The sequence below is a fragment of the Mus caroli genome, chromosome 8 (assembly GCF_900094665.2).
Source record: "Mus caroli chromosome 8, CAROLI_EIJ_v1.1, whole genome shotgun sequence".
Taxonomy (NCBI): Eukaryota; Metazoa; Chordata; class Mammalia; order Rodentia; family Muridae; genus Mus; species Mus caroli.
The window spans coordinates 97071881-97089079 of record NC_034577.1 but is presented as its reverse complement, the minus strand read 5'-3'; the positions used below and the strand labels follow the sequence as shown (position 1 = coordinate 97089079).

At 53.0% G+C, this 17199-nt stretch overlaps 2 protein-coding genes across 3 annotated transcripts in view; both read left to right on the top strand.

The window, feature by feature from the left end:
* Positions 1-14220, top strand: part of Slc12a4 (solute carrier family 12 member 4) — a 22467-nt gene extending 8247 nt beyond the window's left edge. For both annotated transcript variants that reach the window (XM_021169939.2, XM_029480605.1), the window contains exons 4-24: positions 2521-2667; positions 2767-2821; positions 4097-4227; positions 5947-6188; positions 6336-6550; positions 7159-7323; positions 7416-7514; positions 7763-7820; positions 8191-8365; positions 8762-8880; positions 10043-10141; positions 10382-10501; positions 10809-10913; positions 11111-11279; positions 11748-11943; positions 12058-12227; positions 12317-12448; positions 12548-12655; positions 13083-13267; positions 13402-13535; positions 13637-14220. In XM_021169939.2, coding sequence (XP_021025598.1) covers positions 2521-2667; positions 2767-2821; positions 4097-4227; positions 5947-6188; positions 6336-6550; positions 7159-7323; positions 7416-7514; positions 7763-7820; positions 8191-8365; positions 8762-8880; positions 10043-10141; positions 10382-10501; positions 10809-10913; positions 11111-11279; positions 11748-11943; positions 12058-12227; positions 12317-12448; positions 12548-12655; positions 13083-13267; positions 13402-13535; positions 13637-13728 — 2916 coding nt within the window. In that variant the 3' untranslated portion in view covers positions 13729-14220. The remainder of the gene's footprint in view (positions 1-2520; positions 2668-2766; positions 2822-4096; positions 4228-5946; positions 6189-6335; positions 6551-7158; positions 7324-7415; positions 7515-7762; positions 7821-8190; positions 8366-8761; positions 8881-10042; positions 10142-10381; positions 10502-10808; positions 10914-11110; positions 11280-11747; positions 11944-12057; positions 12228-12316; positions 12449-12547; positions 12656-13082; positions 13268-13401; positions 13536-13636) is intronic.
* Positions 14221-14387: 167 nt separating this feature from the next.
* Lcat (lecithin-cholesterol acyltransferase) overlaps positions 14388-17199 on the top strand; it is a 3690-nt gene continuing 878 nt past the window's right edge. Inside the window, exons 1-5 of the mRNA XM_021169940.2 lie at positions 14388-14585; positions 15324-15480; positions 15558-15673; positions 15770-15865; positions 15948-16172. Coding sequence (XP_021025599.1) covers positions 14432-14585; positions 15324-15480; positions 15558-15673; positions 15770-15865; positions 15948-16172 — 748 coding nt within the window. The 5' untranslated portion in view covers positions 14388-14431. The remainder of the gene's footprint in view (positions 14586-15323; positions 15481-15557; positions 15674-15769; positions 15866-15947; positions 16173-17199) is intronic.

Here is a 17199-nt window from a genome sequence, read left to right as displayed (position 1 = left end):
AGCTAACAGCCCTAGTCCCACTGACTGATCTGAGGAGGGAGGAAGAGTCTAGCCAGACCTAATAAGAGGAAGCTAGGGAGCCATGGGCCTCAGAAAAGAAGGCTTGAAGCAGGGAAGGAGGGTCTCCAATCAGACCGTGTCTGGAAGTCAGCCTTTCCCCACCACACCCCCGCAGCCACTTCTGCTGTAACCCAGTACCCTTCCCAGGCTGCCAGGGGTTATTTAGGGATTCAAAAAGCATTTCCGGCCCAGCCCTTTCCCACACTGCCCTTTTCTTAGAGTGACTCAGCCTAGGATGGGGGTAGGATTTGGAGTTCTTCTACTACCGCTGCCCAGTAGGTGGTGTCCTCTGAAAAGGGCTCCAGAACCCACCTAGATAGCCTTGTGCGGGATGGTGTCTGGCTCCAGCTCTGGCCCAGCTTCAGGGAAGAAGAGGCTTTGCTGGGTTCTGGGGATGCTCTCAAGACGCCACTGATCTGGGTGGCATCAATGTTGCCTCTGTACACACAGCCTCTGCTGTGGCCTCCTGGGTAGCCCCCTCACTTGCTCTTCCAGAGTTGAGAAACTGCCAATCTGTAAGCTAGATGCTAGATGCTGGAGTGTTCTCACTTGCTCGCAGCCGCATCTCTGTTCTATCAGGGCTGGGAGCTTTGTTTGGTCAGTTGGTGTTAAGAAGCTAGTCTAGAGGAATAGAACTTAAAGAATGTAAATATAATAATATGTATAATATTTATTCAATACATTTAATATTAAGTGTATGACATTTAAATTATATAAGTAAATACAATTGTATCTTACATATCATACACATGGTATATATAATTATAAATATATAGTTATAAGTAAATAAACAGTCACACACACACACACACACACACACATATATATAAAGAGGATTTTCTAGAGTGGCTTACAAGTTGTGGTACCGCTAGTTCAACACTGGCTGTCTACCAAGGGACAGTCCAAGCATCCAGTAGTTGTTCAGTCCACGAGGCTGGATGCCTCAGCAGGTCTTCAGTAAATGCCAGATTCCCGAAGAAGGAGGCTCTGATGCCAATGAAGGGATAGACTTGCTAGTGAGAGTGAAAGCAAGTAAGCGAAGAGGGAGCAGGCTTCCTTCTTCCGTGTCCTGCATATACGCTGCCAGCAGGAGGTGTGGCCCAGGTTAAGGTGATTCTTCTCACCTCAAAGACCTGGATTAGAAGTGGGTCTCCCCTCTTCTGATGATTTCATTAAGAAAAAAATCCCTCACAGGTGTACCCAGCCATTTGGGTCTTAGTTAATTCCAGATGTAGTCGAGTTGAGAGCTGGGAGTAGACTTCACATAAGCCAAGTCCACTAAACACAGTCATGGATATACCAGTAAACTGGTCTGTAGTCCAGAGGAATGCAATTCAAAGCTGGTGTTGACAGGAGGGGTGAAGTACACCCAGAGGCCAGAGCCAAGGAGTCTGGGCCACATATCCCACACTTCAATAGAGGGCACTGCAGAGGATTTCCAACAGGAATCGTGGGATTGGACTTCGTTTTCAGTGTAGAGAGGTTGTCAGACATCCAGTGTCCCCAGTGAAGTTTGGTAAGAAACAGGCTAGTGTCTGGCAGGAATCTGTCTACTTGAGCTGGAGGTGGGGTTAGAGAGAGGGAGGGACAGGAACAATGTTTTAAGCTTTGGCTTGGGGGATGAGGCCTGCCGGGTGAGAAAGAGGTGATCTGAGACAGGCACTGCTTTACGGAAGTTGAACAGAAACGAGAAGCTAGGTACTGCAGTACACTCCTGTAATCTCAGGACCCAAGAGGCTGAGACAGGAGGATGGCCACAAGCTTGAGCACAACATGGTTTATATAGTGAATCCCAGGAGAGCCTTACTAAAGATCGGGACTCTCTCACATAACCACGGGCACCTATTACCCTAGCACGGAGGAGCCTGAGGCAGGAAGATCATCAAAACGTTGGGTATGCTCAGGCTACATAGAGTTCCAGGCCAACCAGGGCTATACAGGACCGTATCTAAAAAGCAAATGAACAAAAGCAGCAGAAGAGAAGGAGGCAGTTTCTTGGATGTGGGGGAAGAGCTAAGCTTTATACATAAACATTACGCATAAGGTTTAGAACCTTACACATAGCACAAGAGTAGGGTCGAGTCCATCCAGATGGCCCAGTGGGTAAAAGCACTTGAGGCACGAGCCCAGGGACCTGAGCTTGAGAGAACTGAAGCTGAGCGTTGTCCTCTGACCACCACATGCACACTGTGGCCAGTACCTGCCACTCACACGCATACAATAATGTTGGAGAAAAAAGAAAGAAAGAAAGAAAAATCGGGTCTCATACCTTCTTAGCCTGAGCTGGCTTCCTATGGGAGAGAGAGCCTAGCATCTGCTCCTACCTCCTGTGCTCCACTGGACTCTGCGTATAGAGGCTGCTGAGTGACTAGGGCCTCCTTCCTGTAGTGTACCTGGACCTCTCTGATGCTGTGTGCCCTCTCCTCCCCCTTCCCCTCACCCCCGCCCCCGCCCACATAGGCTCCCAGCATGGGCACACTCATGGGAGTGTACCTGCCCTGCCTGCAGAATATCTTCGGGGTCATCCTCTTCCTGAGACTGACCTGGATGGTGGGCACAGCTGGCGTGCTGCAGGCTCTCCTCATTGTCCTCATCTGCTGCTGCTGTGTGAGTGTCCCTGAGCGCCGGAGGTGGGCCGGGTGTGGGGCAGGTGGCTCTACAGAGCCCACCCAGCTGAGCCGCTCATCCAGGCCTTCCCTCCTACAGACCCTGCTGACAGCCATCTCCATGAGTGCCATTGCCACCAACGGCGTGGTTCCAGGTGAGTAAATGCCACACCCCAGGGGCCTCTCGTAAGGAACACACTTAGAATCCAGCCCTATCTGCCTGCTGGCTTCCATTGTCCCTCCTCCTCAGGCAGTATCTGGTAGAGTCCCATCCTTGACTGTTAAGACAGTGCCTGCTAGGAGCGTTACTGCCCCACAAACGCTGTTGTGTTTTGTTAATGTAAGAGTAGCATGCCCTGCACAAAGAAGAGTGGAGCGTGTTTACCATGAGATCTTAAAGGGGCAGGAAACAGAATGGAAAACGGAAAGTACCCATCCCCTCACCAGGCTGAGCTCATTACTGTTAGCCTTTTGAAGGTACATGGTCTTAGGTGCATACAAACTATTAGTCTCTCTGTGTGTATATATATATATAATTGATATTTCCACATATTTGCACCTATATATGTTTATGTATTTCCCCAGATTTGGAAAAGTTTTTTTTGTTTGTTTTGTTTTGTTTTGTTTTGTTTCGAGACAGGGTTTCTCTGTATAGCCCTGGCTGTCCTGGAACTCACTCTGTAAACCAGGCTGGCCTCCAACTCAGAAATCCGCCTGCCTCTGCTTCCCAAGTGCTGGGATTAAAAACCACTGCCCAGCTGGAAAGGTTTTTTAAAGCAGGTTACTCTATGCTAGAATGTAACCCCTTTATGGAATAGTCTCCTATTTATGGGTTCTTCTTTTTCAACATTGTATTTTGTTTGGTTGGGGTTTGTTTGTTTGTTTGTTTGTTTCCGGTCTTTTGTGATAAATGATGTCACTACGTAGCCCTGGCTAGCTATGTAGCCCAGGCTGGCTCTGAACTTGAAGCGATCCTGCTTCTGCCTCCGAAGTGCTGGGATTACAGGCTCCTGGTGCTACAGCAGCCTTTTTAAAATTTTATTTATTTGTTCCTCTCCTCGCCACTTTTGCCATGAACAGTCTGGAACACCCTTTAGGGGAGTCCAAGAGGTGGAGTTACAACATACAAGAAATTGACCCCGTTGGCGGATTTAACAGCAGTGGTGGATCGGTCTTGTCTCCGTATTCTTACCACTTCGGGGCCCAGGACTGACTGCCAGTTTTCTAGAAGTGAGCGATTCTAATAGAAAGAAGCAAAAACTCAGGCAGGCTCGTGCTGAGCCTCGGGGACAAGAAAACAGTCAGGACAGATTCTGCGCTGGTCTGTTAAAGAGAAAAGCAGGCTGCGCTTTTGGGTGGTCGCGGAGGTTTGTTACAAGGGAGATCTCACTGAAGAGTTAGTCTTGACCTGTGTGCACTCTCCATTATAGCTGGTGGCTCCTACTTCATGATTTCCCGCTCTTTGGGACCAGAATTCGGAGGTGCTGTGGGCCTGTGCTTCTACCTGGGGACGACATTTGCAGCAGCTATGTATATCCTAGGGGCCATTGAGATCTTGCTGGTGAGTTGGGCTGAACCTTGGCGACCCTAGTTGCATCCGGTCTTTCTAGACTCCAGAGGCCACTAGTACTTCCATCATGCCTGGCCAGCATCTTGGGTTTTCTAGTGGGAGGCCTTTAGAGAGAAAGCCCATTGCTCAGATCTGTGTCCCCACCACACTGACACTTCTGATGGTTTGGGCCAAGCAGGGAAAAGGCCTGGTTGCCTTCACCTGAGCCTAGGTGTTTCTTCTACCTGAACAGTGTTGGGCCATGGCAGGGGGTCTGTCAAGCATTGAGCTGAGTGACAGATCTTGATAATGACAGAGAGATTGCCCCCTAGTCTTTTGTGGGCCCTAACAAGCTCTGACTCCCCCAGACTCTGTGCCAGGGTCTTTTAGGTCTATTTTCTCCGTATCCTTAAATCAGAATGAACAGCTATGGACTGCTGTATAGAGGTCCTTGAGTCCCATGGGTGCTGTCTTAGGCCCAGCTCCCTACTCACCAAAGAATGGCCTAGACCAATGGCAGAGCGACCTGGTGGGGGAGTGGCACAGCGAGACGAGGGGAGTAACACAGAGTGACAGGTACCTCTCTGAAGATCCAAAGAATAGATGTTAAGAGACACCCGCGTGGCTCTGCAAACCAGAAGCCAGGACTTTTTGTCTAGAACGTCTGAATTTTTATTTTCTATCTCACATTTCTTCTGTGTTATTTGGAATTATGTAAGGAAATGTATCTCTTCTCCCCAGTGTATTTATTTATTCAACCATGTAATTATATGGGCGTCTGGAGGCCTCTTCTGTTCTCTGGGCTATTGGGTATAATTCAATACTATCATTATTTTGTTGCCCAAACTGTTTCTTTTGGGCCGTTCCTTCCACAGGCTGGCACCTGTGTCTGTGTCTTCTCTTCTTTTCTTTTCCTTTCCTTTCCTTTCAATGGTGCTTTTGTTGAGCCTCAACATTCATTGCAAGCAGTTCACTGTCCATTTGAAAGTATACAAGTCTAGGGCCAGTGAAGTGGCTTGGTGGGGTCAGGCACTTGCTACCCACATGGGCCTGCGGCCCCGAGCTCAAACCTCAGGGCCCACCAGGAAGGCAAGAACGGACTCCTCTGACCTACACACCTGCACGTCATCCTCCTCCCTAAATAAATCAATATTTGTTTTCTTTGTTAACATACAACTCAGGGGCAGTGGCGGTGCGTGCCTTTAATCCAACCAGAGACAGAGGCAGGTGGATCTCTGAGTTCCCGAGGCCAGCCAGGGCTACGAAGTGAGCTGCGCTGCTGTCAAAAAAAAAAAAGGGGGGTGGAGTGGGGTGGGTTGGGCATTTAGCTCAGTGGTAGAATGCTTGCCTTGCAAGTGCAAGGCCCAGGGTTTGGTCGGGGCGGGGAAAAAATTTTGAAAAAAAGAAGAAAAAAGGAATGTTTTCAAGTTACTGGTTTTGAGAATATTTATAGGGATGTAAATGTTGCCAGAATCAATTCAGAATATCTTCACTACTTTAAGAGAAGCTTCACTGGTAATCACTGTCCCTTCCCCTCCCTTAACAGACACTCGTCTGCGTTCTCTCTGTGGGTTTGCTCTTTTCGATGTTGTTCAGACATGGAATCGTGCACCGCTGGTCTTCTGAGACTGGCTTCTTCTTGTAGGCACGCTTTTAAAAAGAAAACCAAAACGACAGGTTTCACTCCCCCAAATAGAAGGTTGAAACTAGAGGTCTGTCTTCCTGTTTCAGACCTACATTGCTCCGCCAGCTGCCATCTTTTACCCATCGGGCACCCATGACATGTCAAGCGCCACCTTGAATAACATGAGAGTGTATGGGACCATTTTCCTGACTCTGATGACCCTAGTGGTGTTTGTTGGTGTCAAGTACGTGAACAAGTTTGCCTCGCTCTTCCTGGCCTGCGTGATCATCTCCATCCTTTCCATTTATGCGGGAGGCATCAAGTCCATTTTTGACCCTCCCGTGTTTCCGTGAGTAACTAGGGCATTTGTTCCAGCCATTGCCCTGGCATCCTTTCTAAGCCTTTGGTGTTCTGTATCCCTCCGATTGCTTGGGTGGGAAGAGGCTAGGGCTCCAGTCCAGCAGGTAACTAGACCTTCTCCTCTCTCTCCCTGCAGGGTGTGTATGCTGGGCAATAGGACCCTGTCTCGGGACCAGTTTGACATCTGTGCCAAGACAGTCGTGGTGGACAATGAGACAGTGGCCACCCGGCTGTGGACTTTCTTCTGCCACAGCCCCAACCTTACTGCTGACTCCTGTGACCCCTACTTCCTGCTTAACAATGTGACAGAGATTCCTGGCATACCTGGGGCAGCTGCTGGTGTGCTCCAGGGTGGGTCCTCCCTCCTGTGTCCCGAATGCCCCCTAAGCCTCAGCCCCAGCCCCAGCCCCAGCACCAGCACCAGCACCAGCACCAGCACCAGCCCCAGCCCACAGGCTGAGCAGGAAAGCAGAGTACAGAGCTGTCCTTGTGTGCCCGGATCAAGGGGGATGGGGCGGGGGAGGTCAGGTTTGGCTGCTTTCCCTACTCAGCTGTATCCTTTTAGCCTGCCTCCTTGTAACTGAATTTTGAGTGAAGGGAGCCTGTTTGGCCAACATCCCAGGCCTGCAGCAAACCCTATAAAGTTCTGGCATTCCACTTCCCTGGCCACTAGCCCCTGATGCTGTGGGGGGATGTTCCCACAAGAGTCATAAAGGGCCTCTGTCTGAGAGTCATGGAGTAATGAGGTCTAAGCTGATGAGGGTTTGGTCAACTCTGTCTGTTATAGCTCTACCAGGACAGCTTCCTCTCTGGCCAAAGCAGTCCTGTGGCAGACACCGTAGTCATTATGCCCTGGCTGTCCCCAAGAGTTGCCAGAGATTCAGTGCATCTGTAGGATCTTGCTGGGCTGCCCCGGGGACATCAGTAGTGCTGTAGTGGGAATGTTCCTGCTTCTACAGAGAACTTCTGGAGCACTTACCTGGAGAAGGGGGAGGTCGTGGAGAAGCATGGGCTGCCGTCCACAGACACCCTCGGCCTGAAGGAGAGCCTGTCCCTGTATGTGGTGGCTGACATCGCCACGTCCTTCACCGTGCTGGTTGGCATCTTTTTCCCTTCTGTGACAGGTAAGATCTCCGTGCCCACACACTTAGCCCTACCTCCCACCCCCACCCCCAAATCCCGGAGAATCCCTGAGGGAATCTGTCTGTCTTTGGAGGCATCATGGCTGGTTCAAACCGCTCTGGGGACCTCCGTGATGCCCAGAAGTCTATCCCAGTGGGGACCATTCTGGCCATTGTTACCACTTCGCTGGTGTGTATCCTTTCCGATTCCTGGCGGGGCCATGTGTCAGAGGGTACTTCTCTGAGAGTTGCCAGACTGTGAGCGGGCACGGAGACCTTAACCCCCTCCTTTGCACCTGCACACAATGGAGAGTGTGTGTGTGTTCACCATGGGAACCACTGAGGTCTGCAGGACAAGGTTATGGCTGTGAAGATCTCTCGGGTGCTGTGTGGGGGATGGATTGGGGTCTGGCGGGCTTCTCGCTTCCTTAACACAGTCCAGACTTCAGCAGTGTGATCCTCTTCGGTGCCTGCATCGAGGGTGTGGTACTCCGGGACAAGTGAGTGAGCGCTGCCCCACCTTGCCAGCTTTTTCTGCCCTCCCTTTAGCCCCTCCCCTCCCACCCACCCCCAGGTCCTACACATCGCAGACCGCTGACTTCCAGAAATGATCTGTGTAACCAGGTAGGTCAGTCCCCTCTATGACTGACTTTTGCTTCCAAGGTGACCATGTCATTAAGATCAAGGATGAGATAAAGGGCAAAGATACAAGGCTAAGAGCTAGCAACTGGTCTCCACTGAAAGCTAGAGCCTCTCCTCTCCTCCATTTTTCCCGATCCTTGACCCCTCTCCCCTTTACTCTTGGGTGGCTTGACCCAAGGCTTGGAGGGCTTTTTACCGGGAGCATGGGCTGAGCATGGGCCTCTGCAGGTACGGTGATGGCGTCAGCAGGAACCTGGTGGTGGGCACCCTGGCCTGGCCTTCGCCTTGGGTCATTGTGGTTGGCTCCTTCTTCTCAACATGTGGGGCTGGTCTCCAGAGCCTCACTGGGGCGCCACGTTTACTGCAAGCCATTGCCAAGGATAACATCATCCCCTTCCTCCGGGTAAGCCCCCCTGGATGTCCCATAGCCTTGATGCTCTTGGCCCTCTTCCTGGCAGGTGGGGGTGTGTGTGCGCGCTAGCGCGGGCAGGCGGATTCAGATGCAGTGAGGTTTGCCTACAGTGGCCCCAGCCTTGGCAGCCATCCAGAAGCTGCTGAGAGCTCCTCTGGCCCTGTTTGCTGTTAGCACTACTGTTTAGAGCCCGAACCCTGTGGCCTGTCTGTGCTTCGTCGAAAGCAGAGAGACCCAGAGAAGGAGAGTCAGGGAAACTTGTGACTCCACAGGGACAGGCATAATACTGGGACCAGAGGGATGATGGGAGAACAGGTTGTGACTTGGGGCTGCAGATATGGGGGACAGTGGCTATGGTAGGGACAACTCCTTTCCTGGTGTCTGCAGGTGTTTGGCCATGGAAAAGCAAATGGCGAGCCGACATGGGCCCTCCTCCTGACGGCGCTCATCGCTGAGCTGGGCATCCTGATTGCTTCCCTTGACATGGTGGCCCCCATTCTGTCCATGTGAGCTGGGGGGAGGGGCGCCCCAGCACCTCCCAGTGATCCTGCCTGGTGTCTAGGTGGGAGATCAGCGTGGCTCAGTGGGGAGCAGGCAGGGCCGATCACCCTGATTTCAGAAGCCAGCCTGGTATACCCACAGCACTGAGGAAACCCAGAGATAGATCCTAAGCCCCATGGTAGGAGCCTCCCTAGAGCAGAAGGCCAGAGATGACCATTTCAAACCAGGGCAAGCGCCTGGTCTGATGCCTCGTCAAAGCCATCACTGCCTGGTCCGTCATTTTAAATGTTCTGTAAGCAGAGGAAGTGAGTGTGATAGTGCCTTGCAGGTGGTGGTCAGCATGATTCCGAGGGGTCCCCTGCCCATGTTGGGGTCCTCACCCATTCTGTTGCATGGTCAATGGTCCTTACTTATTCAGTAATGAAAGGTTTCCACTTCACCACTCACTCAGCTTATAGATCTGACAGGGTTGCCTTCCTCCTGAGCAGACTCCAGCCCTCCCCGCAGCCAGGCCTGTCACATCTGAGTTCTTATCGTCCTAGCGTTCACCTTTCCCCATAGATGTGCATACCTCAAGCTGTTCTTGCCGTAGTCATCTTGAGTGGAGGCTATTGCCGGCGGTCCCTGGTTGGGACCCTACTCCCCCATAGAAGTTCCTGCCCCCTGATATCTCTCTCCCTTCTTTGCTCTTCCTCTTCATCACTGAGGATGGAGTTTGATGCCCTGTCCCCGAGGTCCTCAGAAGGACTCACACAGCTTGCCTTACCCGTGTCCCAACTCCCACATGGAGTTGTCTCTTCCCTTCAGAACAAAATCGGATGGTTCTTGTCCCTGGTCATGTTTTCCTGACTTACTCCCTGGCCTCCAAATGCTTGATAGCCCCCATTCAACTGACTGTCTGGGCCACGGGCTTGTATAGCGTCTTGTCATCTGTCACACTGAGCGGTCCCCAGCCTTGCTCCACACCCCAGCCCTGGACTTGGTCCCTTTCTCACCCCATCTACGGTGAACACTTACCCATCCTCTGCCACTTGGCTCTGAGGACATTTTCTTAGTCCTGCCATCTATCTGCGTCAGGACATGGGAGTGGGTTCCCTGAGTTAGGAGCCACTGTGTATGTATCCCGAGGGCCCAAGGAAGCTTTTCTGCACCAACTACCTCCTATAGGTTCTTTCTGATGTGTTACCTCTTTGTAAACTTGGCCTGTGCCGTGCAGACACTTCTGAGGACCCCCAACTGGCGGCCCCGGTTCAAGTACTATCACTGGTAAGTTGCCTGCTGGACGCCTTGGGCGAGTCCCCTGATACCGGTGGTATTGGGGAAGCCACAAGCCCCATTCTGGAGGAGGTCTGAGTTTCCGTACAGTACGAGGAGGGAGATTCTCTGAATGGAGACCTGACCTGCTTCACACATCCAGCTTGTGACTTGGGACCTGCCAGGGCCACCAGGGTGTGGGACAGACTATGACCTGGACTCCTGATTCCTATCCTCTCATCCCTGTCCCAGGACATTGTCTTTCCTAGGCATGAGTCTCTGCCTGGCTCTTATGTTTGTCTCCTCCTGGTACTATGCTCTAGTGGCCATGCTCATCGCAGGCATGATCTACAAGTACATCGAGTACCAAGGGTGAGTGAAGGGCCAGTGGCTGGCCTGTTGATACATTGTATAACATTGAAGGTAACCAGCTGAAGAGTTGGGATGGTCTGAGTGTTGGGTGGGTGACAGGCTGGGCCAGCTTTCCTTCTGCAGTGGCTTCTTGGTCTGTGGTTGGGGGCTGGGACTCAAGGCCTGGCCTTTCTGCAGCACAGAAATCCCTGGGTAAAGGGCTAGGAGTGTAGCTCAATAGTAACCTACTCACTTAGAAAAAGAGGGAGGGAGGCCGGGAGATCTCGGGGTGAACCAGGGGCTCAGTGGCTTGTGGTGACATCCACAGGGCCGAGAAGGAGTGGGGCGATGGGATCCGAGGCCTGTCCCTCAGTGCTGCACGCTATGCACTGCTGAGGCTGGAGGAAGGGCCTCCTCACACCAAGAACTGGCGGTAAGCTCGCGCCTGCGCTGACAGGGCCCCCTCAGGGTGGCTTCTGTCGTTCCCCCCAGGGGGTTGTAGGAGGACCCTCTTGCTATTGAGTCCTTGCATCTGTGCTACCCACACTTGTGGGAGTCCACATCCTGAGAAGGAAGGGACTCTGGGGAAGGGCCAGGCCCTTAGGCCGCCTAATTGTTTGACTGCCGTAGGCCCCAGCTCCTGGTGCTGCTGAAGTTAGATGAAGATCTTCATGTGAAGTACCCCCGGCTCCTCACCTTCGCCTCCCAGCTGAAGGCCGGGAAGGGCCTGACCATCGTTGGCTCTGTCATCCAGGGCAGCTTTCTGGAGAGCTATGGTGAAGCCCAGGCCGCTGAGCAGGTAATGGCCAGGGGTGGAAAAAGGACTTAGGCCAATCAGTGGTTTCTAGGGTGCAGCAGGCATAGAGGGGAGGGCCCCCCCCCCAGCCCGTCTTGGTCGGCCCCGATGGACAACACTGTCGCCATCTTGAAGCTTGAATAAGTATGGTTGTCCCACTTAGAAACCATGGCCCTTGGGCTGGCAAAACATCTCAGTGGGTAGAGACTCTCATGTTTAGGCCTAATGACTTGATGCCCAAATTCTATAAAGAGACAAGGGCAAGACCCACCCCAAGAGTTGTCTTTTGACTTCCATATGAGGTAGTATGCTTGCACTGCATACACATTTACACACACACACACATACTCTCACACACATTAGGGCAGCTTGCTCCAGGGTCTCCCCTGTGAACCTCAGTGTTCTGGAGAGATCCTGGTTAGGATGGAGACTGGTGGGCCTTGCTTTTTGATGCTCTTGTATTCCCCACAGACCATCAAGAACATGATGGACATTGAGAAAGTCAAAGGCTTCTGCCAGGTAGTGGTGGCCAGCAAGGTTCGAGAGGGACTGGCCCACCTCATCCAGTCTTGCGGCCTGGGCGGCATGAGACACAACTCCGTGGTGCTGGGCTGGCCCTACGGCTGGCGACAGAGTGAGGACCCACGTGCCTGGAAGACCTTTATTGGTGTGTGAGGGTCTGGCGCCTAAGCTGGGCCAGGGGCCAAGGGCCAGGGTTAAAGTGAGGTGACAGAGACCAGAGGGTCACAGGCTGGCAGTCAGCGGTGCCCCTCCTCCCTAGACACTGTGCGCTGCACCACAGCTGCCCACCTGGCCCTGCTGGTGCCAAAGAACATAGCTTTCTACCCCAGCAACCACGAGCGCTACCTGGATGGCCACATCGACGTGTGGTGGATCGTGCACGATGGAGGCATGCTTATGCTGCTGCCCTTCCTGCTGCGCCAGCATAAGGTGTGCCAGCTGGCCGGGTGTGGGCGAGGGCAGCTGGGCTCTCAGGAAGCCCTGCGTGACCCAGCCGCTCACACGACCCTCGGCCGCAGGTTTGGAAGAAGTGCCGGATGCGCATTTTCACCGTGGCCCAGATGGACGACAACAGCATCCAGATGAAGAAGGATCTGGCCATCTTCCTGTATCACCTCCGCCTGGAAGCTGAAGTGGAGGTGGTAGAGATGGTGAGCTGTCTTTGGCCTGCTCTGCCCCTGAGGACTCCCCCCCCCCCCAGTACACCCTCCCAATCATGCAGCCTGATACTCATCCCCTCCCCCCACCAGCACAACAGTGACATCTCTGCCTATACCTACGAGCGGACACTGATGATGGAGCAGCGGTCTCAGATGCTGCGGCAGATGAGGTTGACCAAAACTGAGCGGGATCGAGAGGTAAATGGCCATCTTGGCTTGGGCTTGGGTAAGGGACACATCATGCCTTTTTCTGGTGGATATAACAGAATGATTCAGGACAGGGCTTGGTGGCTCATATCTATAATCCCAGTACTCAGTAGGCAGAGGCAGGTGGATTCCTGTGAGTTCAAGGCTAGCCTAGTCTACAGAGTGAGTTCCAGGCTAGCCAAAGGACCTGTCTCAAAAAAACAAGACAAAACCAAACAAACAAAAAGGTAGGCATGGTGGTCGGTGCCTATAATTCCATTGCTTAGGAGGCTGAAGCAAGAGGCCAGCCTGTCTTTAACAAAGAACTGCATCTGTTCTACCTGAACCAGAAAGGTCTTAGAGGCAGGATAGTCCTATTGGGCCAAGCAGGGCCCCGTTTTCCCAGGGTACCAAGGATGTCTCCTCTGGTTGTCCTCAGGCCCAGCTGGTGAAGGACAGGCACTCGGCTCTTAGGCTGGAGAGCCTCTACTCCGACGAGGAGGAGGAGTCTGCGGCAGGGACCGACAAGATCCAGATGACATGGACCAGAGACAAGTACATGGCTGAGCCGTGGGACCCCAGCCACGCCCCTGACAACTTCCGGGAGCTGGTGCACATTAAGCCGTGAGTACAAGCCATGTTGAGGTCTGGAATGGAGGGAGAGTGGGGACGGGCATGCTGTGCAGATGGGCCAGGGACAAAGACCGCCTTGCTAGGTAGATAGTTCTCTGGCCTGTGACCAGCCACTTGGTCTGCAGGGACCAGTCCAATGTGCGGCGCATGCATACTGCTGTGAAGCTCAATGAAGTCATTGTCACGCGCTCCCACGATGCCCGCCTGGTCTTGCTGAACATGCCTGGCCCCCCTAAGAACAGCGAGGGCGACGAGAACTGTATCCTTTTGTGTAAATGCTGACAGTGGGGAGAGGTCCTCTCCTTGAGTGGAAAGTGGCCTTGGTCCTATGGCTGCCTCCTTGACCTGACAACCCTGCAGACATGGAATTCCTTGAAGTCCTAACAGAGGGCCTTGAACGTGTGTTGTTGGTGCGTGGCGGCGGCCGGGAAGTCATCACCATCTATTCCTGAGCCCCGATGGAGTCTTGTGGTCTGGAGTTGGGATGTCTAGGACAACAGTGCCCGGCCTTGCACCTACTTGCCAGTTCTGCTTTGCCCAGCTTTGCTTTGGACCAGCTCTGCTACGTCTCCAGGGAAACCAAGCTTGGGCCTTGCAGTGGAAATGGATCCGAGGGTCCAGGGGACCCTGGTGGATTTAGGGACTGTCCCCTCCCATACTCCAATAGAGGCCTATCCTGACTAGAGAAGACTGGTGAGGGTTGATACGGGATTTGAAGTCCCAGACGGGCCCACGAGTGCTATTTATTGTATATTTATTGTTTGGATGTCATCATTTCAGAAAGGGGAAGAGGGGCACAGTAAGAGGGGGAGCTGAGCTGGGCCTGCCTTCAGGAAGACCTGGCCCAGGCCGCTGTGGGCAGAGGTCCTCATCAAGCCAAGTGGAATGGAGCCGGCCAAGCTGAGCCTGACTTTTTTCAATAAAACATTGTGTACTTCTGGGCCTCCTGCTGCCCCGGCTCTTTTTTCCCTGGCGCCAAGGGAAGAAAGACGGAACTGAACCCCAGTCCAGAGCCAGATCCCAAAGGCTTTGCCCCTTCCTGGCCACCCCCATTGGCGGTCTGTCCCTCCCACTGGCTCCTGGGGCCCCTCCCACCCCCGGTCCAGATAAGGCCAGCCCAGGACTGCCTCATCTGTCAGTAGGCACTGGGCTGTGATGGGGCTGCCTGGCTCCCCATGGCAGCGGGCGCTGTTGCTGTTGGGGCTACTGCTCCCTCCTGCCACCCCCTTCTGGCTCCTCAATGTGCTCTTCCCCCCGCACACCACGCCCAAGGCTGAACTCAGTAACCACACACGGCCTGTCATCCTCGGTAAGCCCCCACTAGGCCCCTGATACATCAAGAGAGACCCCGGGGAGCCTGGGTCCTAAGCCTGACAGCAGCAGATTCTGTCAAGGTTCTCTTGGCCCACCATGAGCCCTCACCAGCCTGACTTGGTGTGGGGAAGGACCAAAGGCTTGTTCTCCAGAGACATCGCTCCTTTCTCCTTCACAATATTCTTTCTCCAAGTTGTCTTCTCCGGGGGTCTGGGGTTGGGGTGGTGGTCGGCAAATGGGAATAGATTTGCCTGAGGCCTTGGCCAGGGCACTACAAGCCATGACCAGCTCTAGATACATTGGATACTGGGTTAAGCCCCACCACTTCCTTGGCCTCTATCTTACCAAGAACAAGATACCCAGCCAGAGATACCCAGCTATCCCAGGCAGGATAGCAGGAGAGGTCTGTAAAGGCCTGCCCCCTGTTCAAGGCCCAGCCCCTGTCCCCCCTTACCTATTTGTTCTCCCCTTGGACTTTGGCAATAATGGAAAGCCAGGCTGGGTGTTTGCTTTGTGGGGGCAGGGGTCAGTGGCCTTGGTTCCTGGAACCTTCCGTGCCTGAAGGGAGCCTGGAATCAGCGGTACTGGTGGGACAGTAAGAATGGAGCCAGAGAGAGGTGTCATTAGAACCTTGAGGAGGGTGTACGAGATGGAGGGGTGGGCTTTTTTGGGTGGTAGGGTTGGGGGGTTGGAGAGAAGCCAAGAGGTTCAGAACAAAAGCTGGTGCCCACAGTGCCTGGCTGCTTGGGGAATCGGCTAGAAGCCAAGCTGGATAAACCAGATGTGGTGAACTGGATGTGCTACCGTAAGACAGAGGACTTCTTCACCATCTGGCTGGATTTCAACATGTTTCTACCTCTCGGGGTGGACTGCTGGATTGATAATACCAGGTATGTCCTGTGTGGTCTACCCAACCCCTGCACGTTGACCCTTGGCTGCTGGCTGCTAAATGTCCCACTATCCCCAGGATTGTCTACAACCACAGCTCTGGGCGCGTGTCCAATGCCCCTGGGGTCCAGATCCGTGTCCCGGGCTTTGGCAAGACTGAATCTGTTGAGTACGTGGATGACAACAAGCTAGCAGGTGTGTGTACCCGGGAAAGGCAAGTGCTCTTCTTGACCACCGGGCTATCCTGCGGGCATAATGGTCAGAATCCCCTCTGTTTCTGCCTCCCCACAGGCTACCTGCACACACTGGTGCAGAATCTGGTTAACAACGGATATGTGCGGGATGAGACAGTGCGGGCTGCACCCTATGACTGGCGTCTGGCACCCCGTAAGTGTTTGCAGGTGATGGGCTGGGGCCTTGACAGGTGGTCCCAGCCCCTAACTACCCTGACCTATCTACCCATCTTCAGACCAGCAGGATGAATACTACGAGAAGCTGGCTGGCCTGGTAGAGGAGATGTATGCCGCTTATGGGAAGCCTATCTTCCTCATTGGGCATAGCCTTGGCTGTCTGCACGTGCTCCACTTCTTACTGCGGCAGCCTCAGTCCTGGAAGGACCGCTTCATTGATGGTTTTATCTCTCTCGGGGCTCCGTGGGGTGGTTCCATCAAGCCCATGCGGGTCCTGGCCTCAGGTGAGGAGCCTCTTGGCCGTGGTCATCCAGTGTGGGATAAGGAGGAGTGAAACAGATCACAGAGCTAGCTAGTTGTCACTCCAGCTCTGCTCAGTGTTGCTCCGGGGATATTGACTGTCTGTCTGTCTGTCAGGGCACACCTGTTGTCCTTTAGCCCCTTGAAAGCAGCAACCATTTGGACATCTCCTTCCAGAGTCCTTGAGTGCTGATAGAGGAAGCCAATCCCAGTCATCTTTCAACCCCAGATTTGCTCCTGGTAGCCCCCAAGTCCTGTACACTATGGCTTTTAGCTACATTTTACCTCCCAGAGCCCCTGTGCCCAGGAATCTGTTTCATCGAGGACATGATCTGCCATGGCAGGGCCAAACATAGGGATCCTTCTTGCTCCTGTTTTGAGCAGTAGCCCCAGGGACCCAGTATTAATACAGCTACTGCTCACTGAACACCACTGGATACTGTGCGCAGCAAGGCTTAGCCTTCACTGTGAAGTTTACAGTCCAGTGAGTGATCCACCAGACTGTACGACTGGATGTAAAGCAAATACCATTGCCGGGCAGTGGTGGTGTATGCCTTTAATCCCAGCACTTGGGAGGCAGAGGCAGGCCTAGTCTACAGAGTGAGTTCCAGGACAGCCAGGGCTACACAGAGAAACCCTGTCTCAAGAAAACAAAAACAAAAACAAAACCCAAAACAAACCAAAACAAAACAGATACCATCTAAATCTCCTGAAATGCAGTCCTGTGACCACTGTGCAGCATAGGCAGAGGACCTAAGGAAGAATAGCCAACACACACACACACATCCCTTATTCTCTTTAACTGTCCCTCTTCCCATGCACTCTGTTTGAGGCCCCATCTTCCCTGTTTGAGCTCTGTCTTACCAGCATAGCCTCTTTTATTTATTTATTTTATTTTAAGATTTATTTACTATTGTATCTAAGTACACTGTAGCTGTCTTCAGACACACCAGAAGAGGGCATCAGATCTCATTACAGATGGTTGTGAGCCACCATGTGGTTGCTGGGATT